This window comes from Ictalurus furcatus, chromosome 14 (genome assembly GCF_023375685.1).
Source record: "Ictalurus furcatus strain D&B chromosome 14, Billie_1.0, whole genome shotgun sequence".
Classification (NCBI taxonomy): Eukaryota; Metazoa; Chordata; class Actinopteri; order Siluriformes; family Ictaluridae; genus Ictalurus; species Ictalurus furcatus.
In genome coordinates, this window is record NC_071268.1 from 13,875,307 (window position 1) to 13,899,819 (window position 24,513).

General features: G+C 37.1%; 3 protein-coding genes across 6 annotated transcripts; 2 read left to right on the forward strand and 1 right to left on the reverse strand.

Annotated features, from left to right (window-relative positions):
- The first annotated feature begins 409 nt into the window (after positions 1 to 409).
- On the forward strand, positions 410 to 4,089 carry zgc:172145 (Ferritin light chain, oocyte isoform-like). Its single transcript, XM_053642364.1, has 3 exons — positions 410 to 934; positions 2,359 to 2,505; positions 3,498 to 4,089. Exons 1-3 carry the CDS (start codon positions 767 to 769, stop codon positions 3,789 to 3,791), a joined length of 609 nt encoding a protein of 202 aa, XP_053498339.1. The 5' UTR covers positions 410 to 766; the 3' UTR covers positions 3,792 to 4,089.
- Positions 4,090 to 6,324: 2,235 nt separating this feature from the next.
- myod1 (myogenic differentiation 1) lies at positions 6,325 to 8,371 on the forward strand. Its single transcript, XM_053641715.1, has 3 exons — positions 6,325 to 6,995; positions 7,169 to 7,247; positions 7,347 to 8,371. Exons 1-3 carry the CDS (start codon positions 6,486 to 6,488, stop codon positions 7,565 to 7,567), a joined length of 810 nt encoding a protein of 269 aa, XP_053497690.1. The 5' UTR covers positions 6,325 to 6,485; the 3' UTR covers positions 7,568 to 8,371.
- A 4,519-nt stretch (positions 8,372 to 12,890) lies between these two features.
- tnnt3a (troponin T type 3a (skeletal, fast)) lies at positions 12,891 to 23,252 on the reverse strand. Of its 4 annotated transcripts, XM_053641710.1 has the most exons (14): positions 23,197 to 23,252; positions 21,278 to 21,317; positions 21,157 to 21,167; positions 19,434 to 19,604; positions 18,419 to 18,436; positions 17,566 to 17,584; positions 17,365 to 17,410; positions 17,140 to 17,256; positions 16,941 to 17,018; positions 16,733 to 16,846; positions 16,518 to 16,630; positions 16,343 to 16,433; positions 16,147 to 16,187; positions 12,891 to 13,179 (listed from the first exon to the last, which is right to left on the reverse strand). In XM_053641710.1, the coding sequence occupies exons 2-14, from the start codon at positions 21,295 to 21,297 to the stop codon at positions 13,143 to 13,145; spliced, it is 876 nt and encodes a 291-aa protein (XP_053497685.1). In that variant the 5' UTR covers positions 21,298 to 21,317; positions 23,197 to 23,252; the 3' UTR covers positions 12,891 to 13,142. The 4 variants fall into 4 exon arrangements, with proteins under 4 accessions (XP_053497685.1, XP_053497686.1, XP_053497687.1 ...); XM_053641711.1 differs by lacking the exon at positions 18,419 to 18,436 and having other exon boundaries at positions 23,197 to 23,251; XM_053641712.1 differs by lacking the exons at positions 18,419 to 18,436; positions 19,434 to 19,604 and adding an exon at positions 20,345 to 20,359 and having other exon boundaries at positions 23,197 to 23,244.
- Positions 23,253 to 24,513: the final 1,261 nt, after the last annotated feature.

Here is a 24,513-nt window from a genome sequence, read left to right on the forward strand (position 1 = left end):
TTGTTTGCCGTCAAACGGTTGAGCACTGCCGTGTGTGTACATGTCCTGTCGCAAAATGCGGTGAAAACTCCCACACAACGTTAATAGTGTGATTAAGGTGTTTACATGTCTATAATGTGACTAAAACAGGAATACTCCACGTCTTAATTCGATTTGTGTTCACTTCGAGTATGACTTTAGCCGGATTAAGATTATCAATAATTGCTGTTTGCATGGTAGTTTCTCAATCAAAGTATTGTCTTAATCCGGTTAATGTCGGGTTATTGTTATTTATCAATAGAATGTGTTTAGGTAACAGAGTAGAGTAAATATGGGACACAAATTGTACATTTGATATAATGTACATCTATGGTGGATTACTAATGGAAAAGGATGTATCAAGCCCAAAATGTTAAATGGAGTCACACATTTTAAAGTATTTTCAAGATTATATTTCAAGGTAAAGTATATCTATAAAGGATTGGGAAAGGCAAAGTGCTGTAACATTGTATAAATGTGGTACTACTCGTTATTTTTCCTCTCATCTAGCGTTTTCTCACCAGCGTCTCAGTCGCCTACGAGGGGCGGATGAACATGTGCAGATGACCTGGAAACGATTTCACCGAGTCGCGTGAGGGGAAGACAGCACGGAAGTTGTTTTTTATTTTATTTCTGCACATTAATTTGCTGTAGTAGATGAAATAACTGCGTTATAAAGGCATATGAAGGAATCAGAAAGCTTGTAGCTGTTCAGAAACCTAGCGGCGGCGTCGAGAGAGTCGGAAACATGTCGGAACCAGCCGAGAAGAGATTAAAAATGAATGTTCCCATGTGTAAAGCACACCGCGCATTCGTGGGCAGTAAAGCGAAGCAAAATTTCCCTGCTGCCGTTGAGGAAGGTTTATGTGGAATTTCAACTTCAGTGATGGAGTTTGCCTACCGACTCGAAGCTTTGGTAAGAGTTGATCCAGTGGAGTAGCTACAGAGTAAACAAAACCATAATATTGCGCAACAGGAATCTACACCCTGCCTGATGCTTTACAGAGACGTGGTTCCACTTGTGTACTGCGTTTCTTTCCATAAAAGTATGTTTTTATCTGCTCCTCATGTGACTTCTGACTCTAATCCTAGACCTTTTAACAGGTTAGGTTACATGGAAAACACACCATGTGAGTAAAGAGCCATATGTAGAAGTAGCAAAGGTGTGATGCTTTATTTCAATATGGTTTTACTGTGAGGTGAAAAATAACAAAACAAAACAAAAAACACTTTTCGCTCCAAAGTATGGGCTCTCAAACTTTTTGCAGTCAGAGCAAACTAACCTAAAAAAAGGACCCCCCAGTGCACCGAACATTATTTAATTGTGTGCAATAATATTTTGCCTATTTGTTAGAGCCATAAGTCTTTTCAATTTGAGCTCTCTACTAACAGAAGACATTTTAATCAACTTGATGTTATTTATAGGCCTACTGATTTTTGAGTTATTGTTATTGAGGTTTGGATTAAACCCATCCAGTTCACCTGGCTGATAATAAAGAACTCAATAATAAATATATTATTTTAAAAGCATGTTGAAATTTTGCCACAGACATAGACCTCATTTTGAGAACCACTGGTCTAAAGCATGTCAACTGCTAAAGCATGAATGTGTTGTGTACCCAAACAGACGTGCCAAGCATGGAAATCCACGAGCTTTCTCCTACAGAGAGTGCAGTAACTGACAGATTTAAGAAAGATAAAAGAAAGTTCATGAAGATGGGATGGGCTCAAACTGCTGTGTATCACAGAGCATGTAAACAAACCTAAGCAGTACAATTAAATCAAGACAACATGCTGCATAGTGCTATATAAGGGTTACATAATTATTTATAATTAGCTTTACAAATGTACCACTAGCTTTAAGAGCCTGTGGTTTGAAAAGTACTTGCAATCAAAAGTACTAGCACGGCTAAAACACAACTTGATAAAGGACAGGACATTTTGATATGGTTTTTAACATGATTTACCTCCCTTATCTTTATTATTCATTAATCCGTTACTATCCATCCATCCATTTTCTGTACTACCTATCCTACACAGGGTTGCGGGTGAGCCTATCACAGGGAACTCGGGGCACAAGGCGGGGAACACCATGCACCCTGCCAACCCATTGCAAGGCACAATCACACACATTCACACACTACGGACAGTTTGGAAATTCCAGTTCCAGGACCTTAATTAGTGACCTAAAAGTGCCAGTTTTGGGAATTGAACTCATAACCATCAAATCACTAGAACAGAACAGAAAGACTGAAGCACTTTACTCAGTTTTATAATGTAAAATCCTTTCTGGATCTTTGAGGCGATGACTGTAATTTGTGCCTGCATTGTGTTTTTTAGGCTAAGGTCTTTGAGCAAGATGATCTGCCCTTGTCCCGTGTGGCTGCATTTTTCCATCAGGAGTCTACGAGGGAGCAGACACGGGCCGAGGCTCTGGTACAATACCTGTCTGAACGTGGGGGACATTACTGCAACAAAGTTATTCGGGTAACATTGCCATACCTCAATTAGTTGACTTAAGACCTGTTCTGCATTGCATAGTGTTTCCCACTTGCGTTTCTAAAATAATAGAGGTACAGTTTGATATGGCTCAAATTGTAAGGAAGAGAATTTTTCAGATATCTTGTGCTATTTTAGTGCCTGCAGTTATTGCCAAAATGATATCCTCATCGTATTACCCAAGGCATCCATGTCTCCCTATATACCTTTAAAATCTCATTGCTTCAGAGGGGCTCTTGGCAGGCAAGGGCAGTGGTTTAGGGGGGAAGGGGTCAGAGAGAGAGAGGGCTAAAACCCCTATGGGCTTTGCGGGGATCTCGTCTCTAATGCCTGTCAGGGTATACGTTTCCCCTGAGTTCCGGAAAATTGGGGAGATTAATGTGAAAGCGGAAGGACAGTGCATTAATTGTAGTTCCAGATGTACACTGTGGCACTGGTTCTGCTGCCACTTTAGCCCCCCCCCCCCCCCTTTTCTTTTTTTTTTGGTTTAACCCCCTTCTCTTCCCTAGTTTTATGACTCATGTAAAATTGATCCGGAGTGAGGCTGGTGAGGGTCCATCAGCAGCGATTTGGAACACCTTGTTATCCGCTGATGCATGGAGACTAAGGCATGCGCATGTTTAAATGTGGCCAAGTGAATCCTTTAATTGTAAAAATAATCGTCTTGCTGAAAACTATCTCTGCCTATAAATGTTTTCACTGTCTTTAAAATAGCTATATTAAAGGTCACCAAACTTTGTTTTCAACTTTAGCATTTTTAATTCAAAACAGCATCAGTTTCTTCCATACAGATTGTAGCATGAACATTATTTATGCACAGTTTATCTTACTGTAGATTCAAATTGAGGAAAAAATTATTGTAAAAAACATCTGAAGTTGGGTAACAAGAACTTAAGATATAGTTTCTTTTATATATTTATTCTTTATGATGACATTTATGGCATTATGGCGTGTGTGTGTGTGTGTGCACGTACTTGCAGAGACCAGGCACTGAGCAGGTGTGTGCGCTGCTCCCTGCTCTGGAGCTCATGCTGGGCCAGTGGAAGGAGGAGATGGCCATCATGGTAGAACTATGTCGGCTAGCACATGAGCATGAGGACCCTCACACCATGAGTGTGGTCAAAAGCCACTTCCTCAGACCACTTGTCCCAAAGATCAAGCTTCTGGGTGACTTATTGACCAACGCTCAGAGAGTGGGATGCACCACTGATGGTACTGCAGGATTCGGAGAATATCTCATTGACCAGCTTTACAAGGAACTGAACAGTGCTTGAACTTTCCCCTAATAATAAAACCTCCCACTGATGCAATAAAAACCTGACTTGAAGTATAGAAAAGAAATGCTTCTATCTTAGCTTGTGGGCTTGTTAGAACAGTAACGTGACTTCATTACTTAATTAATAAAGTTTTTGTGTTAAAACCAAGCCATTCTCTTTTGTATAACAAAACTTAATATTTCAATAGTAAGTGACTGATGATGTAAGAGTTATGTGATATTAACGCTTTCTTTGTTACCAAGGTTTTTTGATACATATCCAATACCCTTATATTAAATGAGTTCTCTATTTGTTATTTTGTGTCACTGTTTTCCTTATTTCACTATCTACATTAATTAATTGAAATAATCAGGTTTATATACAATGAACTCCACTAATATTGGCACCCTTGGTAAATATGAGCAAAAAAGGCTGTGAAAATTTGTCTTTATTGTTGAACCTTTTGATTTTTTGTTCAGAAAATTCACAAAAATACTTTGCTCTCATGGACATCAAACAATTGCAAACACAACACAGGTTTAACCAAAAAATATCTTTGTTGAATATAGGTGTGCAACAATTATTGGCACCCCTATGAATTCATATGAGAAAAATATATTTAAAGTATATTCCCATTGATATTTTGCATTTTTAGTGCACCTGGGTGACTAGGAACAGAAAATTGTATACTCTCACAGGGGTATAAATATGAGTTAAAACATAGGCCAAATTCCCTTAGTCATTCATAACAATAGGTTAGACCAATGAATATATCTGTGATGTTCAGCAAAAGGTTGTTAAGCTTCACAAAATGGCAAGTGACTATAAGAAAATAGCAAAAGCATCGAAAATACCAATTTTCACCATCGGGGTAATAATTATGAAGTTCCAGTCAACTGGAAAGGTTATGAAACAACCTGGACGAGGACATGTTTCAATATTGTCTCAACGCACTGTGAAGAGGATGGTTCAAGTGTCCAAAAAACAAGGATCACAGCTGGAGAACTGCAGAAATTAGTTATGTCTTGGGGTCAGAAAGTCTCCAAAACTACAATCCGAAGTCACCTACATCACCACAAGTTGTTTGGAAGGGTTTCAAGAAAAAGGCCTCTACTCTTATCCAAAAACAAACTCAAGCATCTTCAGTTTTCCAGACACTTGTGGAACTTCAAATGGGATTGGGTTCTATGGTCAGATGAAACCAAAATAGAGCTTTTTGGCAATAAACACCAGAGGTGGTTTTGGCGCACACAGAGAGGTAGCCATATGGAAAAGTATCTCATGCCTTCATAGAATTAATTTATAGTAGTGTTTTGTTTAATGTAGGCCATGAGATTATTTGGGTCATAGTTACTTTTGGAACCAAAAATTTTTGCAGATAGTTTTTGGAGACCAAGCAGTCAAAGCGAATCTCATATGGCTCTTTGGCACTTTTCTGCCCTCTGTTGGTGTAGGTATAATTCCGGCGGTGGCTATTTTTGTGTGAAACTAAATAAAGTACATGGTGGAAATAGATTGTATGAACCAAATGAACTCATGTCCCGCGTAAGAATATGCATTTATTGGGTTTGAATCATGAAATGTATTTGCTTATCCAAAGCGCAGAAGACAAGCTGATATCATGTGGTTTGGTACCAACATGCCTACAACAACAACAACAACAACAACAACAAAGAGACATTAAGAAGAAATCTCATCAGCCGTTACTTAACTCAGATAATAATTATTAAAATCGAAATTCATTTTATAGACATTTGAAATGAATCCAAATTAATTACTCTAAAATTAAACCTTTTTATACTTCTAATCTAATGTGATTTGATGCTTCGTGGTTTTCTAAAATCTTTTTGAATGTGTTTAGGGTATATTTTTGGTTATCACTACAGTTTGTAATAAAGGATTGAATCGCATACTGTAAGATCTTCCTGAATCAAATCCCCGAAGCAAATGCTATTTATTATTGCAGTTAGACAATAATAAAACGCGAGTGTATTTAATGTAAACCACAAAATGTATCATAAATGTATATATAATATTAGTGATGTTCAGATAATGATTTCTTAACGCTTTCTGTGATTTCTTTGTTTTTGATTAATGTGGCCTACGTGTAGGTATTAATAGGTTAAAATTTACCAGCCAGAGAAATTTGTGTTTTTTTAGTTAATATGTAAATATAGATGTAGATTGACTAATGACAGTAAACATAAAAGTTTCGTTTTATTCCTCCCACATTTTGTATACTAATATACCAAATAATATATCTCTCTATCTCTCTATCTCTCTCTCTCTCTCTCTCTCTCTCTCTATATATATATATATATATATATATATATATATATATATAAAATTTGTGATTTTTGACTTAGAAATGAATTTATGACTGTAACCTTCATTGTTGTTACAGTCATTAGGTCTCGTGCAGCTAGAATGAAGCTCCGCCTACACTGTCCCTGCCTATTGGTCAGACGGAAAGTGACAGGACACGTCCCCATTTGGCTGGACTAGAATATAAGGTGTCAGGAAGCCTCCTCAGCAACAAGTGCCTGGAAGGGTCCTCACAGAGCAGTGCATTCAAGCCAACCCGGCATTACTGTCTTGTAATTTCAAGAACATTAAGAAATATTAGGCTAAACACTTAACTAGAGGCAGGATAAACTCTGAGCTACATCTTTTTTACGCACAAAAAAATCCCAAAATTTTTTTGCAGAAAGGATGGAGCTGTCGGATATTCCGTTCCCCATCCCATCGGCTGATGATTTCTATGACGATCCCTGCTTTAACACCAGCGACATGCACTTCTTCGAAGACCTGGACCCCAGGCTAGTGCACGTGAGCTTGCTTAAGTCGGATGAACACAACCACATGGAGGATGAACATATCCGGGCGCCGAGTGGGCACCACCAAGCGGGCAGGTGTCTCCTGTGGGCGTGTAAAGCATGCAAGAGGAAAACCACCAACGCGGACAGGCGCAAAGCCGCAACTATGAGAGAGAGGAGACGCCTGAGCAAGGTCAACGATGCTTTTGAAACCCTGAAGAGGTGCACGTCTACTAACCCTAACCAGAGGCTGCCAAAGGTGGAGATCCTGAGAAACGCCATCAGTTACATCGAGTCTCTCCAAGCCTTACTCAGAAGTCAAGAGGAGAACTACTACCCGGTTCTGGAGCAATACAGCGGAGATTCAGACGCCTCCAGTCCCAGGTCCAACTGCTCAGATGGCATGGTGAGAACCTTCTGCAGCTTTGACATTCCTTCAGTATAATATTCGCAGTTCGTTTATTAGGCTACAATGGCTTTTCCCCCTCACTATCCAGCTAGTCATGTTATTTAGATTAGATTAGATTAGATTTTAAAATAGCTAATGAATTAAAATGATTCGTGTTGCGTGTTTCCTAGATGGATTTTAATGGCCCTGCTCGCCCGTCCGGAAGACGAAACAGCTATGACAACACGTACTTCAACGAAACTCCAAATGGTAAACACGAATGTCCCTCAATGCCATTCTAACAAGAAATACCCTTTGGATATGCTGTAATGAAATACTAACCGTTTTGTTTAATTATGGGCTTTCCAGGAGATGTGAGGAGTAATAAGAACCCAGTGGTGTCGAGTTTGGACTGTCTGTCCAGCATCGTGGAGCGGATCTCCACTGAGTCTCCCGCCGCCTCCTCGCTCCCTGCGGCTGAGCTGTGTGACGGGGTCACCGGCTCTCAACCCGAGACAAGCGTGCCTTCTCCAAATAACACCTGCAGCCCGTCCGGCCCGACCCAAGACCCCATCTATCAGGTGCTCTGAACAGAAAGGAGGAAACAGCCATGCATACATCCACAACATTTCAGAGAACGCGAGAGACAATGTAAATTAATGAGGACTACTACTCCTGTCATGAACTGAGAAAAAAATACAAACTACCACCAAACTGTTCAAGAAGTTGGAGAACAGAAGAAAAATCCTTTAGATGTTCTTTCTTTCTTTCTTTCCTTCTTTCTTTCTTTCTTTCTAGAAAATTGTCAAATTCCATTATGATCGTGGCTCTACAGAAGTCAGTTTCTTAACTCAGCTTATTTATATAATAATGTCAGTGTTGCCATATGTGACCATATTTTTCCCTTTCTTTCTTTCTTTCTTTCTTTCTTTCTTTCTTTCTTTCTTTCTTTCTTTTTTTGAGACTGCTTTCTGTCACTTTCATCTTTTATTATTTCCTAATTATTTACAGAGAATAACCACTGCAGATATGAAAATTAGAGGACCATTTTTTGTACATGTGTATATAAGAGCTGTTTTGTTAAAAAAACAACAACAAAAAAACAAACAAACAAAAAAAAAAAAACACGGAGAAACGAACAAACATAATTGTGTATTTAATTTTGCCTGTTTGAGACGTTTGTTGTGTCCAGCGTTAAACTTTATATTTATACATCTTCAACGAGTGAATGTCAAATAAATAAAGATATGGATTATTTATACACAGAAATGTGCTCTTTCTCTATTATATTTTGGCTTCTGCATAAAATAAAATGTACTTAATAAATTTAATGAGATATAATTTGGAGAATTTATGATAACGACAATTAAACCGTATTTATTTTAAGATATATTTGAAAAATAATCTAATTCTCATAGGCCTATTTAATTTAAAAAAAAATGATTATTTCACTGAGAAAGATATAAAGCCTACATTTTTAATGGCCTTAAAGATAACTGGACGCTGAAAAATCCTGGATTGGCCTTCTAATTTCTGGTTTTCTCACTGCTTATTATTCACCGCAATTGCTCTTAAAAAATAAATAAATAAATAAATAAATAATAATAGCAATAATAATAATTGTAATTCGGTCAATTAAAAATCAGCCACAAAATTTATCCGACCCCTAATGATCTAAAATATAATATATTATAATTATAATATATTAAATATATATATTTATAATTAGTTAATAAATATTTTAGTAACTGATACGTGATTGTCTGTGAATTAACCCCGCGATCAAGATCCAGTTTCTCTTTAAATAATGCTTGAATTCATGAAACAACTGTATATTCAAATGCGCGCAATTTTTTCCAGAATATTCTCTAAAGTAAAGCCTACCTCGCTCTTGACTGGTCTATCATATTGTACAGAGACTTTTTTTTTTCAGAAGAGGAAATTGTTGCTGTTATAAACAAATCATTCTCATGCAGCTTAATTTAGGTGATATGTCCAAGATCTCATAATGTATACTCTTAATAATTATTATGAGATCTATAATTCTCTAAATGTACCAAATTAGAGAAAGAAATTTTCCTAATAATGAAATATACAAATATAAATAATATACTCAATCGTTTAAATAATGTATATAAAATTTTGGTTAATTTATAAATTGTTTACATATGAACTATAGATTCAATAGCTTATAGGCTTCTTTTTTGAAGCAGAAAACTTGATCTTCAACTTGATCATGTAAAATCTCCCATATGCTCTCTCAAGTTTATATAAAAACATTTTTGACTTACAATTTAATATTCTGCTATTTTGGCATGAGAAAGGTTTCAGTATACTGGTTTACCCCTTTATTAATTGCGAGATGTTTCGATCTCACATTTGTAGCACGTCTGTAATTGGGTGTCACTTTTAGGTTGTCCTGAAATGTGTGCCTGTAGAATGAGTACATGAATGTAAATGACATTTCGGAAATGCGCTTAAATAAATAAACGAATAAATATATAAATAAATAAATAAATAAATATGGAAATAAGCAAGTAAACAAAAACCGGTGGAGTAGTTGAGAACACTAGATATGGCAACAGCGCCACCTTGTGTGCACACATCACACATTTTTTTTATGTGTATAGTCTTACTGTACCTCTTACGTTGTAAGTATCTCGAAATTAACTTCTCGTATAATTATTCTTATTACTTATTTAATAAGAATATTATCGATTTTAATTTCATTATCGCCCACATTGCTTTTTATGGTGCTACACATCAAGGTAAGCAACCAAGTCTCCTCACGCAACATCAGTGCCTGACCTCACTAATGTTCTTGTGGCTGAATGAGCACAAATCTCCACAGCCATGCTGCAAAATCTAGTGGAAAACCTTCCCAAAAGAGTGGATGTTATTATAACAGCAAAGGGGAACTAAATCTGGAATGGGATGTTCAACAAGCACTTATGGGTGTGATGGTCAGCTGTCCACATTCTTTTGGCCAGCAAAAATTTCCCTCTGAATATGTGACAGCATATTCAGAGGGGTGGAGGAAATAATAAGTAAAGATGAAAAAGCTAAATACATTAATATGTACTGTATAATAGTTAATAAACAATAACAACGTATAAACATTTTGCAGTGCAGGATAAAATATGTTGCCAAACATAGCCTAAAACAGTACATATTTGCATGGATGGTTTAATCATGATTAGTTGTGTTTAAATGTGACATTACTGCATGAGGCAGACCCAGCATTTTTACAGTGCAGATAAATCTGTTTTATTTTGTGCTCATGATTTTAACGTGGCCACAAAATACTAAATTGAGGTCACAAAATCGTGATGCTTGAGCACAGTTTACTTTATTCATCCGCAAACACAAAACATTTCCCTAAAGCATTTGGTTCTCCTTTTCATATTATTTTGATAATCGTTTCATAATCTTTATCCGCTTTTTATTTGATGCAGCCCATCAAATTGTAAAAAAGATATCTTGGATTTTCTGGTCAATACAAACAGTATGTTCATGCTTATTCTCCTGCCTCTTGTTATTCGGCCATAGCTCTTCATAGCTCCTATAATCTGTAAATAACATAAAATACTAAATATTGGCTATGTTGTTATTATTATTATTATTATTATTATTATTATTATTAGCCTATAATAATAATAATAATAATAATAATAATAATAATAATAATAATAATAATAATAATAATACTTTTATCATTATTGTTATTATTATAAAATTTTATTATTATTACAGGAACTAAAAAAAAAAAAAAAAAAACCCTGTTAACTGTGTGTTTCGAGCTCCCGAATAAAACTGTGCCCACGATTTGGTTTATTTGTGCTTTCTTCTACAGACAGGGATTTAGTGTAGTGTGGAAGAATAAGCCAGCAGTTTGCTGCGGCTGGGCCACAGTTTTTTAAACTCCGTTATTGACAGAGATTCTTTAATCAGTTAGTGATATCAGCGCCAAGAAACGTTATGGCCAACATAGCAATACCCTAATTTTGGTTATCTTGATTTGAAGCTAGCGTTGTAAATGTAAAGTGAAGCAGAACTCCAGAACTAATGACACTAATTTCAGTATTACACACACACACACACACACACACACACACACACACACACACACAGCGCACCGTGGGCTCGCTAACTTCAATGGAAGTATCATAAAGTTATTCTGTGACCATGTTAATAATATAGTAAGATTTGTTGATGGTAGATTAAAGTGCCTTTAATGATTCGTGCCACAACAACTTCTACACTTAGCAATTTAACTGATCACGCGCTGATTTTATTTATTTTATTATTGAGAGTTTCCTCAATTTCCTCATAAATCCTTGAAATGAATTCCTGTATTAAACCGTGTTCTTACAGGTACCTTAGTGAACATCGAAACGTTTTAAAGTGCGTTCACAACAGCGACAGACAAGGCGACAGGCGAGCATTTATCTCCTACACGCGCGCGACACGGAGCCGCGATGTGAACACCTGCAGCAGGGGCGTGGCCAGGCCTGGGCATTAGGGCTGTAGCGCCGAAGATTTTTTTCTTTAGCACTGAATAATTCTCTACTTGGAGCGATTTGTCACTGCGGTTTGTCAGTAAAAGAAGACAACAGTGTTGTAATTTTATATCTTCAGTGAACGGAGGCGAGACCAATCACACAGGGTTTACAGGAAAATAGATGGCAATACTCGTGTCTTATTGGCTGACAGCTTTCAATTCTGTGAGGAAAAATGGATATACGCCGATTGTTTTATATATATATATATATATATATATATATATATATATATATATATATATATTTAATGTTTTATTTTTTTAACTAGTAAAAGGTGAAACTGAAACAGTAACATCCTCTGATGCTGAGCAGGAAAGCAAGTTGTGTAAATGTCTATATGAGTTCCAAATTATGAACATGATATGAGCAGAACATAAGGAAATATAATGTACTTTACATGGCACTGTTGCAGCTAAACCCATACACTGATAGTTGTGCCTCCCCTTGGCTAGCAACACCAAACTAGCCTGATAGATAGCTAAACGTTGGATATTTTTATAGGTCTAGTATGTCTGCAAACAGTGATAACACCCGAGGCAAGTTTTATTATAAATCCAACTTTTTTTGTCTAATTTTCATGTTATATTTGCAATTAACCCTCACATGCAAGAAAAAAATGCGTGAAAACAGTCTATTTAGAAGTACGTTTAAAAAAGTTTTTTTTGGAGAAGAATCTGGGCTCAGCCTCAGGTGATTAACAGTCCAGCTAATGCCCCTGATGCAAAGGTCAAAAAGTGACAGATGATATGCGAAAGCTGAGATTTTCTCAACTATATGTAAGTTAGGCATGATGGGCAAAGTGACAAATCCTGGCTCGAATGATTCCTTGGATTCCATTTGGGGCACATGGAACACATTTTTTTCATTCACAATTTTAGTCCCTATACCTGCATTTAGTTCCTATGCACTACTTGACTAAAACAAAATGGAAGAAAAAACTTGTTTTCACAACGCAATTACCCATAATGCAGTTGTTGACGAAGAATGAAGATTCAGATAGAGGCCGGCGGGACACCAAGAGAGTTTGCATGGAGACATTGTATGAAATACTTTCTAGCCAGTTCACTTGGCCTTATGAAACGCTGATGGAAAAAGGCAGTAATCCTTGTCAGGAAAATGTTTCAAGCAATTACTAGGCTGGAATTGTTTTTTATAACAATTTATAGCAATTTATAACAATATTTGCATTATCTATCTTTTTTTTTTTTCCAGAAGCAGGTTTCTTGTTGACAATGCTCTTTACTGTATGCATTTTTGTTTTCTGTTTCAAAAGATTAATAGGCCTTTGGTTAATGGAAATAACCGTAAATGACAGGGCCTATGAATGACAAAAAACAGCACCCCTACTGAGTGGCTTTAGAGTAACACTTTATTTACATGAAAAAATTGAGAACCAAACAGCAGTCCAAGACAAGGAAGTGTGAGTGTTGAACAGCTATTATTACAGAGACCTGCAGAGTAGCTACTTAGTAGACCTGTGACTATTAAAACTACAGATAGCATGGTCACTGCAGCTGGTGGATGGTCGCTTTTTAGTTGATTGCACAGTAATCGCCATCTGTCCATCAGCCATGTGCTTGCTAAGGATTGTGGAGCGGTCCACTTACTTCCTGCGGCGGGCGGCAGCTCCCTTCTTGCTGCTGTAATGTGGCAATTGCCAGGGACAAGCAAAGTCAGACACTCTATTTCTACTACTACCTGTTCATAAGCCAGGTTTATAAATCATTTTTATAAGCCACAATGTGACTGTAAGTCTGAAGGTGTTTAGAGTGTCACATTGGGTTAAATACAGTGTGTTCAGATTATACTGCATGCCACATGCCCAGTCACAGCAGGCATCACTTACCTTTGTAAATTTATGTCAAGTCAAGCAATAGACTTGACATAAATTTGCCTTGAGACACAAGGCAGTACTTTCCGTTTGACTTGCAGAAACAAGGTGTCCAGAGATGTTGAGCGGTAATGGTTAATAAAAATGAATGTATGTATAATGTATAAATGAATTTTAATGTATATATATATATATATATATATATATATATATATATATATATATATATATATATAAAAATGGTGAAATGCTAGTTATTGTGCCATGCATAGAATCAAAATGATGATGTAACATTATATGGCTGATTAGAGCAGAATAGAATAGAATAAAATAATATGGGATGGGATGGAATGGGATGGGATGGGCAGTGGCGGTTCTACAACCCCAATTCCAAAAAAGTTGGGGCACTGAGTAAAATGTAAATAAAAACAGAATGCAATGATTTGCAAATCTCATAAACCCATATGTTATTCAGAATAAACCATAGAAAACATTTCAAATGTTTAAACTGAGGAAATGTAACATTTTAAGAAAAAAAAAGAGAATTTTTAATTTGATGGATGCAACATGTCTCAAAAAAGTTGGGACGGGGCAACAAAAGGCTGGAAAAGTAAGTGTTACTAAAAAGAAACAGCTGGAGGTTAATTGGTAAGAGGTCAGTAACATGACTGGGTATAAAAAGAGTATCTTAGAGAGGCAGAGTCTTTCAGAAGTATAGATGGGCAGAGGTTCACCAATCTGTGAAAATCTGTGTCTTCAATTTGTGGAATAATTTCAGAATAATGTTCCTCAATGTAAAATTGTGAAAACTATAAATATCATCTACAGTACATAATATCATCAAAAGTTTCAGAGAATCTGGAGAAATCTCTGTGTGCAAGGGACAAGGGTGAAAAACAATACTGCATGCCCGTGATCTTCGGACCCTCAGATGGCACTGCATTAAAAACAGGAATGATTCTATAATGGAAATCACTGCATCGGCTCAGAAACACCTCCAGAACTCATTGTCTGTGAACACAGTTCACCGTGCCATCCTCAAATGCTGGTTAAATCTCTATCATGCAAAGAATAAGCCACATGTGATCATGATCCAGTAACGCCGCCGTCTTCTCTGTGCCAAAGCTCATTTAAAATGGACTGAGGCAAAGTGGAAAACTGTTCTGTGGTCAGACGAATCAAAATTTGAAATTCTTTTTGGAAACCATGGACGCCGCGTCCTCTAAACTAAAGGGGACTAAAGAGGAGAGGGACCATCTGGCTTTTTATCAGCGTTCAGTTTAAAAGCCTACATCTCTGATGGTATGGGGTGCATCAGTGCCTATGGAATGGGCAGCTTGCACATCTGGAAAGACAACATCAATGCTGAAAGGTATATACAGGTTTTACAGCAACATCTGCTTCTATCCAGATTCCATCCCATCTTTACTTCTGAGAGACTCTGCCTCTCTAAGATATTCTTTTCATACCCAATCATGTTACTGACCTGTTGCCAACTAACATAATTAGTCACAAAATGTTGCTCCAGCTGTTTCTTTTTAGAAACACTTACTTTCTCAGCCTTTTGTTGCCCTGTCCCAACTTTTTTGAGATGTGTTCAAAATTAAAATTAAAATTGACCTTATTTTTTCCTTAAAATTGTACATTTCCTCAGTTTGAACATTTGATATGTTTTCTATGTTCTATTGTGAATAACATATGGGTTTATGAGATTTGCAAATCATTGCATTCGGTTTTTATTTACATTTTACACAGCGTCCCAGCTTTCTTTGGAATAGAGTTGTATACAATCTCAGATTAGGGTCCAGGTGAGGACCAGTCGCTCTGTTGGAAGGACTGTTTAGTCCATACTGTTGCTGCGCTAAGCAAAGAAAAATGGATGTGCAATAGAACAAGCTAGGTAGCTAGCAATTTAATGTTACTTACACATCAAAATCGTCTAATTGTTAGAAATTGTTAGCTTGCTTGATAATTTCCAAAACTTGATGGTTATCACTAAAAAAAGAAGTGAGCTGGGATTTAAACCTTTAAAACAATACAGTTATTTTCCTTTGTTACAGCATATTCTCACAGCGTTTGGGTTTCTGTGTTTGACATTCACAATAAATGCTCCCATCTAAAAGCATCTAACTACACAACATGTTGGATCTTTGTGTTTCACAAATAACTAGGCTATTTCAGATTTTTCATTTAATGATCCCAAAGCGAGGTCTGTCCTTGTTGTTATAGGGACACTGGCCCTCCTTGGACCCCGCCTAGAACCGCCACTGGGGATTGGATGTGATATAGCAGACTCATAGATGTCACTTTACTAAACTTACTGTTTCTGGAGTTCATCAATGCGATTTCTGAGTGAGATGACCTGAAAACAACACATCAACACCTTTTAACAAGCATGAAAGCATTCACGGAGGGGGAACCAGCTCTCACCTCGATATGTCCAGCTCTCTCCACAAGGCCTGTTGGATCAGGACGACACGATACTAACACCTTAACTACAGTGTGATGTGTTTACTTACACATTGTCCATGTCCTTTTGAGGTGAAAGTGCTTTGGTCCTGTTATAGTGTAATCTTTCAAGCCTTGTTGCCCTGATTACCAGATGTTTTCCCCCTACAAACTAAATGAATGATTTAATTTGCTTATACAAAAAAAGGAAATGAAGACCTTGTGGGTCCCCTGTTCCTCTCTGTCAGTTCTGCCCTGTAAATGTACTGAACAAGCAGACACAGAGCATGCTCAGCAGGTAGCTCAGACTAAACCTGTAACAACTTACAATTTACTCAGCTCCTCCACTCTCTTACGCAGTGTTGTAACCTGGAGGAGATTGATGTTGGGTTTATATGCATCACAGGTGGAACCTCTCAGCCACGATTTACTGAGAACACTTCTAACTATATCTATTCTGACTGCGAATGATAAAAAAAATAATAATAAATTAATAGTTTAGTTTAAATATTTGAATTTCCTACCTCATATTTCTGTTTCTTCAGCCTCTCCATATGGTCAAACTTCTCAGACTCCAGGGTCTTCATCCATTCATGTAGCTCCTTGGCCTTCTCTCTGTGACAGGTCAGTGAGGTTAGATCTTACAGCGCCATCTGCTGACACACTACCTGCTCTTATTCATATTGCAGTACAGCTTACCTCAGCTTGTCCTCATTGAGGTGGTCAATGTTGAGTGGCTTACGCCTCTCAGCCAGGATCTTCCTCTTCTTTTCTCTCTCTGTCTGTTTCTTGCCACCTCTCTTGGAGTCAGCCTGGAATTTATACCCAGAGCTAAGATTTAGTACACACATATTTAAAAGACAGATGATTAAAAGTGCTGTATGTGACAACAGGAGAAGACAGGACAAAATCACCTTCTGCAGGTAGCTGCTGAACTGGGAGCCCATGCTTGTCAAGGCTGACTTCTTCTTAGCATCTTCATCAGCCTTCTTCTTGGCATCAGCCTCTTCCCTTCTCAGCCTTTCTTCCTGTTTAAGGCACAAGTAAATTCGTAAGTGTATGTATGCTGGATTACATATGGCATGAACGTGTAAATGAGAATTACTGGTGTGGAATACATACCTCACGCCTTGCCTGGCGCTCCTTATCCTTCTCAGCCCTGATCCTCTGCTGCTCTGCCCTCTCAGCTCTGCGCTTCTCCTGTTAGTGGACACACCACAAACAGATACATATTACACTGGTCCTGATCTATAATTCGCCTAATCTCAAGGCATCTAAATTATTGCTAATTTTAATCATATTCACAGTCAGATTCACTCACAATTCTCTCCTTGAGAGCGATAAGCTCCTCCTCCTCCTTCTTCCTATGCTCAAAGTGAGCATCGATCAGTGCCTGCAGTTCCACGAGATCCTTGTTCTGACGTTTCTTCTGGATGTCCTGTTTGGTAGACATGCAAATCCTTGTTTTACTCAATATCCAAAAAATGCCACCAGAGTGTCTATTCTGAAAAATCATAGTTCTGCTATTAGATTATTAGACCCTTACATCAAAGTCCACTTTTTCACCATCAGGGATCCTGGGTGCAGATGGCCTTTGGTAAAAACATAAATAAATTCAATTAGATAAATTGTTTATAAATACATTTGTATATAACAAAATCCCTGCGTAAATTCCAGAACATAATTTAAGTATAAATCTTTGCTCACTGCATTCACAGTGGTGCCGAATGTGGATTTGGCTACTTACTTGAATTTGGGCTTCTCCTCTGTAGATTAAAAAACGTAGAGGGAACAAGCACACATAATTTTGTTAGAAGTCCACTCATGGTAGTATATGATGCAAACTGGTATTTCAAATCAAAAGTCAAAAATGGGTAGTAAATTACTTAGCAATCACATAATTATTTCACATAATGGTCAAAAGATTAGGAAACAACAACAATTAAAAAAATCCTAATTTACATAAAAATTAGGTACACATTAATACATGAACATTACAAAGACATGGGAACTTTGTGAATTAGATTAAAACGTGTTATATTGAGTTATTATCATTCTCAGTGGTCAAGGTTTACTGATTTAAATCAAAGTTAAATTGAAATTAACTTTGCAAAGAAATAGAAAGACAAGAAAGAAAAAGAAATATGTGATTTGCTGCTGTTATCCAAGGCCCAACCCATGTGTGTCCATTTTGGACTGCTCCAAAATGATGGACATGCTTGGTGGCTTAGTTAGTACCTGGTCCTCCCTCTGGATATGAGTGACTCAGTGACTGGTGCATGACATGCAGATTAAATGGCATAGCAGGGTTAGAGGAGTGCGCAGTGGCTAGTGGTTGTTAGCATTTTATATTCTTTCACCCTTTTCCTATATAAATATGGACACACCATTTTTATCCATTTATGATTGTTAATTCATGTCTGTCTTTAAGTTTATTGGTCAATTATAAAGCAGTGCTTCTTGCTCCAAAAGAACACGTTTTACTGGGAGGAACCTCAGTGCACACATTCTCCAACAGACGGAGACTACAAACAGCTAAGACAACGGACCAAGCTGTCCTTCCAACATACAAAGGTAGGATACATCTGTAATCAACATACCTTCCTCTTCAAAGACCTCTGCATGCAGTAAGCAATGAAAGCAAAAGCAGAATAAACAAAATTAGCAAAGCCAATACAGCTGTATATCTTACAAGTTGCATTTTAAGGTGATACAATCAAACATACACTAAAAAGGAGAAGCTGGATTTTGGGGAGATAATCACTTATGACTATTCTCTATAAATCATTTTCACTAAGCAATTTTTTCTTTTTTTTTTTTTTTAAATGAGGTGTGGTAAATTGTAGCCACAATATAAAAGCAGAAACTGTTTGCTTCTTCTGAAATGGGAATTATGCTTTGATGAGAGGAGACCTAAATGAAAGGTGAATCCAAATATTTTCACATTATACATTATTATTTTCTCTAGCTCATCAAAGTTCCCAGGACATTTTGCTTTGAGGCGGGCATAAAGTACTAATCCTTAAGTAGGGCAATGATTAATAACTTATGAAATATTATTAAGTGCATTGATAATATTCTAATCACCCCAAGTAAGGATAAGGACTGAATAAATAATATTCCTGTAAATCATCAGTTCACTTTAACTTTAAGTGATGGCACTGTAATCCACAGACATTCTGATAATAACGATTTAGCCATTGCATGACAAAAGCATCAAGGGGCCTCTCTCTATCACAGGCAGTCAACATTGCTTGAGCAGAAGTGCTGAGAAGGGTTGATTCCTATCTATAATCTTAGAATATAGTTATATGGCATTGAAGCAATGGGGATAGTCTGAAAGCTGCATCATACACTGCTCAGTGTAAGCCGATAGGGGGCAGCAGAAATTTATATAGCAACTGGGAGTCACCTGAAGACATGAATACATGTTTAACTCGGACAATTACCAGGTAAGAAGAGGAGGTTATGCATGATTATTCAGGAACCCTGAGTTTGGAAGGTGGGGTAAGGGGTGCGGTACGACCCGATTAGTGCACTGTGACTAGCATGTGATGGGATGGAGCGCACTGCTGCTTTATGGTGAAGGATGAGAGAATATTCCATGCCACATACCTTCTGCCACAGCCTCGGCTTCTGGCTCAGGTTCAGGCTCAGGCTCTGGGGCTACTGGCTCTGGTTCTGGCTCTGGCTCTGGTTCAGGCTCAGGCTCAGGCTCAGCCTCAGGTTCAGGTTCTGGGGCTGCCTCAGGAGCCACCTCTACATCTACTACCTCCTCAGCTACCTCTATACGTGTGTAAGGGAGTGGGTATGGGGAAAGGATGGTTATGGTTAGAGAGGTTAGTGGATGAGGCACAGGGTAACAGATTGTTGGATATTATCAGGAGAAGAGTGTGGTTATTAGTATCCTGATTGGCAGTAATGGAGTGGAGGAAACAGCAAGGCCACCAGGGGGCGCTTTCACGGGAAATGTAGCACATGGTGCAGAATGAAGAAAATATTGGTTACACAGATGATGCAGAAACAGGGACCTAGAAATCACTTTAGAATAGTGTTACAGCTATTAAGTTGTAGCAAATGGAGCATTCGGAAAATCAGTGCTTGTGATATTGATTTAATATGTAATCTGAAGATTGGAGTAAATATGGTTACTTGCACAAGTAGGTTTGGTAAGTTGTTCAGAGTAGGTTTGGTAATTATTCAGTCAAGCTATACAAAAAATAATCAGTTTAGAACACGAGCAAACTAAGTAAAAGAACAAGAGATCAGTAAGCTAGCAGGTGTCATGATATTGACTGGAATGGGAATCTTCACATGATTTATGGGTCCATGAACAACACAGAGTGACAGTAAAAGACAAAGAGATAATAAAGTTAAAGCATGCAAGAACATTTATACAGCATCACTGGTAGTAAAAAAAGGGGGGGAGGATATTGCGGGTAAAAATAATCAATATTAGAAAATTAACATCACTAGAGAATTAGTGTTGATGGCAATAAAACGTCCATTTATTTTTTGTATTTTACCTTCATCGTCAACTTCTTTTTTAATTTGTAAAAAGAAAGCAGTAGATTAGCAGAGGTATCAATAGTGTCCAGCTGTGCATAGATCAGTTATCTGTGTACAGTTGGAGTCATGCCAAGCATACACTGTCCATTCCTCCACAGCTGATAAATTCATACCTTTTTTATTGAGTGCCTCTAATAACATAAAACTCATCAGATTTCAACAAATGTAATAGTATGTGAACTTATCCAGCTGTGGAGTATGCAGAGTGTATTTTATCAAAACAAAATGCATAAACTGTTGCAAATGGAGTCATACACATTTTCAATTGATTGATTGGAAATAAAATGGTTTATGGTTAAATGGTATTTAGAGACACAGTCATAATTCTTGACTTGGTGCTGTCTAGAGCTTTAAAGGGTTTTTGGGTTTGTCACTGTGTAGGGTTGTAGGCCTCTACATAGGGTTTCCCAATTAGAAAAGTTCCTAAGTAGAATCCCTTTTGAAGCTAGAACCATTAACCATCCAAAGAACTCTTGAGGAACCCATTTTTTAAGAGTTTATCTTCTAATTGTCAGGGTTTGCTGGCAGTTTTGGTATCATGCACAGTTTTAAAAAATGCTGAATATGCCACTGATATTAAAGAGGCATCGTTCAACCAAAAGCTTAATATTAACACAAACTATTGTGGTATATTGAGATATTTATGATTGAGGAAGTTATAAATAACTCATAACCAAATAATACATGAACTAATGACTTTCTGTAATTGGCTATCTTAAAACTGAATTGGAAGCAATAATTGTATTAAAGGTAAAGTGGCAGTACTTACCCTGTGTCTCACTGAAATCAAAGTAAAGCAGAAAATGTAGTTATTTTGTCATATTTATCCCAGAGTTAAGCTTATTGTACTTGATGTAAAAGTTGATTGGTGCCATAGCAAGAGAACTCACACATCCTCTGTGTCAGACATGATGATAGTGGACTTTGTGACTGAAAAAGATAAATTGATTAGATTGTTGTGGCAAAAACACAGAGTCCACCTTATACTTACTCATCCTCAGATTATATATAACAGCACTTGGAAAATGCCTATACTTACAATCTCGCCCTGCTAAACTATGACACTGCCAGAAGAGCTGGCATATTAAAGTGAGTGTAGACAGGAATGGCCTTTACCAAACTCTTTGACTTTACCTAACCACGTTCCTGTGACATGCCATTTCTGCTAAGATAGACAGCAACAACTAGATTATTAGCTATAAAAATCTTCTGAAACCCAAGCTGTGCTGAGTTGTAAGTGAGACATCTCCACATATGGTTTTATGGAAATGTTCTCTCAGTCTGAGAGATTAATGAGCCTGTCGACATACCAGGTTCAACTATAAGTCCAGAGTTCAAGCACTTTTCATCAGTACAATTTGTTTAGTGGGAAAAAAAAGTTATGTTGTGTCTTTAGAAAGATTGGATTTTGTCATCATGATCCTCTGGTGATCATATATTTTGATAAAACCTATAAGCATTGAGTTAGCTGAGTTAGCTGCATTACATCTGAGTTGGCTGATGGAGAACTGAGTCAGCACTAATGTGAGACACCCTTTAAGGTTTCTTGTGTGTAAGTGTTCCATCTTAGACAGGTGCAAGTGCCTTCCTGTCATGGTTCAGGATCCGGTTTCCATCATCAAGATCAGATTCATTCTCTTGGAATAGTATCTGTAACACACACTTCATTCCCTTATGTGGTCACGGCATGTACAGATACAGATTTGGAACGTTTGTAGAATTTGATCAAAAATTCAAGCCATATTCAAATCCAAGGAAAATGATCTCACGACTTTTTTAAACATATCAGATGCAGCCTTTCGAATACATAATAAGTAATGCGAGATGTATTATTGTAGTGTTTACTATTTTTGATTGACAATTGATATTTCAGTGTTTTTGAGATTTCTATTTCGCTATTTTGTCCCTGTTTTTATAATTTACATAAATATATATTTATATCCCATAAAAAGTATCCTGTATTATAAAATTCTGAGGCCCTTGAGTATTACCATTAAACCAACATTAAATTGGAACTGACACTGCTGAGGTATTATTATATTTTAAGTAAAGTTGTAAGTGTGCACAGGAATGTTTGAAACAACCAACACTGGCCTGAGTGAACCAAACTAATCAATCAACCAAACTACAACAGCTAACAGCACCTACTGCTAATATATTGGACCCAAAATGAACTCTCTCTCTCTCTCTCTCTCTCTCTCTCTCTCTCTCTCTCTCTCTCTCTCTCACACACACACACACACTCAGTTTTTTAAAAAGAAGAATAATAATAGCATCAGAAATTTTCTTTAGTGTGAAATATTCATTCTTTCTTTACTTTCATAAATCATAGCATGACGATATGTTATACATACGAGCAAAATTTATACATTCTATGCCTTTTTCAACAGTCTTTAACTAGCATGCACACTGCAGTACTCTGTACATTTGTGCTAAACTATTAACCAGAACCTGGTGTAGCGGCCCCGGTGCACTAGCCTTTGCTATGTTTGTTCTCCATCCCCTCAACTGAGAAATACAAATGATTTCAGTTATCAGCAGCTGTGTAGATAGTCACAACCATTGGAAATAAATCTGTATTAATTTCTGTTGATGATTAAAACCCCAGTTGTGGACTATCCTCTGCTTTAAATCCTGAATGTTCCTGCACAGTGGCAATGCTTTTTGCACACTTATAGTCTACTGATGGAGCAGGATGCCCTGTTCTCCACTTACTGCTTTCTCTCACTCACACTCACACACACTGCCATCTTCCTTCCTTTCCATTACTGTTCTATTTCTGTTTCAGTGTCTGCTCTCTCTGTCTTACCTCAGAAAAGCTGAAAAGAAGTGAGCTCCCTGGTGGCGGAGACTGGCTGTAAAGTTCTGCAAACTTCCAGGGCCGATTAAGTCTTTCTGTTATAGTGATACTTGATCTGTGAAGGCCTCCCATTGGCCGAGAGAGCATGGTGGGCATGGCTAAGGAGGCCAGGTCCAGGTCTTGGCGTAGGCACTGAATAAGGAGATGTAACGATTGGGGGAATGTGGACGAGGCACAAGTTTAGAATGGGGCAAGATAGCATCGCTATATTTGCTGTTGCATTAGGCTAGCAAATTGAACATTACGTCTGAAAGTGAGGCATTTAAAACATGGAGGCATCAGCAGAGTGATCGTAGGCTTAGAGCTTGGCATTTCCTCAAGAAAGGATTTGCAAATGCACATATGGGGAATCTATACATATGTGGGGATGCCAGGGTGTCAAAATGTATACTACAGACCTTGCATAACTGATTGAACATTAAATAAATTAGGAAAAATTGAATGAATAACTATACCATATTTCATATTTTCTTTTAAATCTAGCTATCTGAATACAAAAGTGTAAAAGAGTGATATATACAGTACTGCGCAAAAGTTTTAGGCACCCTATTTTTTTAGTACAAACTTTGTTATAGATTTTTATTTAGTTAATTCTACATTATCGAGTCTAAAAAACATTTTAGATTCCCAAACATTAGTTTTCCAGAACAAAATTAAATGTTACAGAAAAATGTTTGAATCTCAGTAAAGAAAGCAGCACATTAAGTGGTAAGAGACAAAAAACACAATGAAGGTTGCTGGATTTTGCTGCAAAAATAAGAAGCAAATGCGACAGTCAAAGTCTCCAGAAGGACTGTGACTGGTTCTGAAAGATGTAGAAACATTTCATTTATTTTTTTAAGGCATCCTTGCTCTACAGCATTTCTTTGCATGTGCCTAAGACTATTGCACAGTACTGTACATATATATTACAGTACATATTTATATATATATATATATATATATATATATATATATATATATATATATATATATATATAAAACAAGAACAATAATAATTATAATAATACTATGATTTCTTTTACCAAGAAAAATTTGAATGAATTTCAGCCTTCTGAAAATAAATCATGACTAATTTATGTTAACATAACTTAATGTAATTTTGTCTTGACAACATATCCCACAAGTCTTTGTTAGTGTCCTGATGATGTAAGGTTAATGACGTGTCTCTTTAAGAAGTGTCTCTTCATGTCCATGTCTTTCCACACCCTGCTTTTGGTCTCCTGCCAATGGGTTCAACATAAATCATTTGGCCAGCAGGGGGCA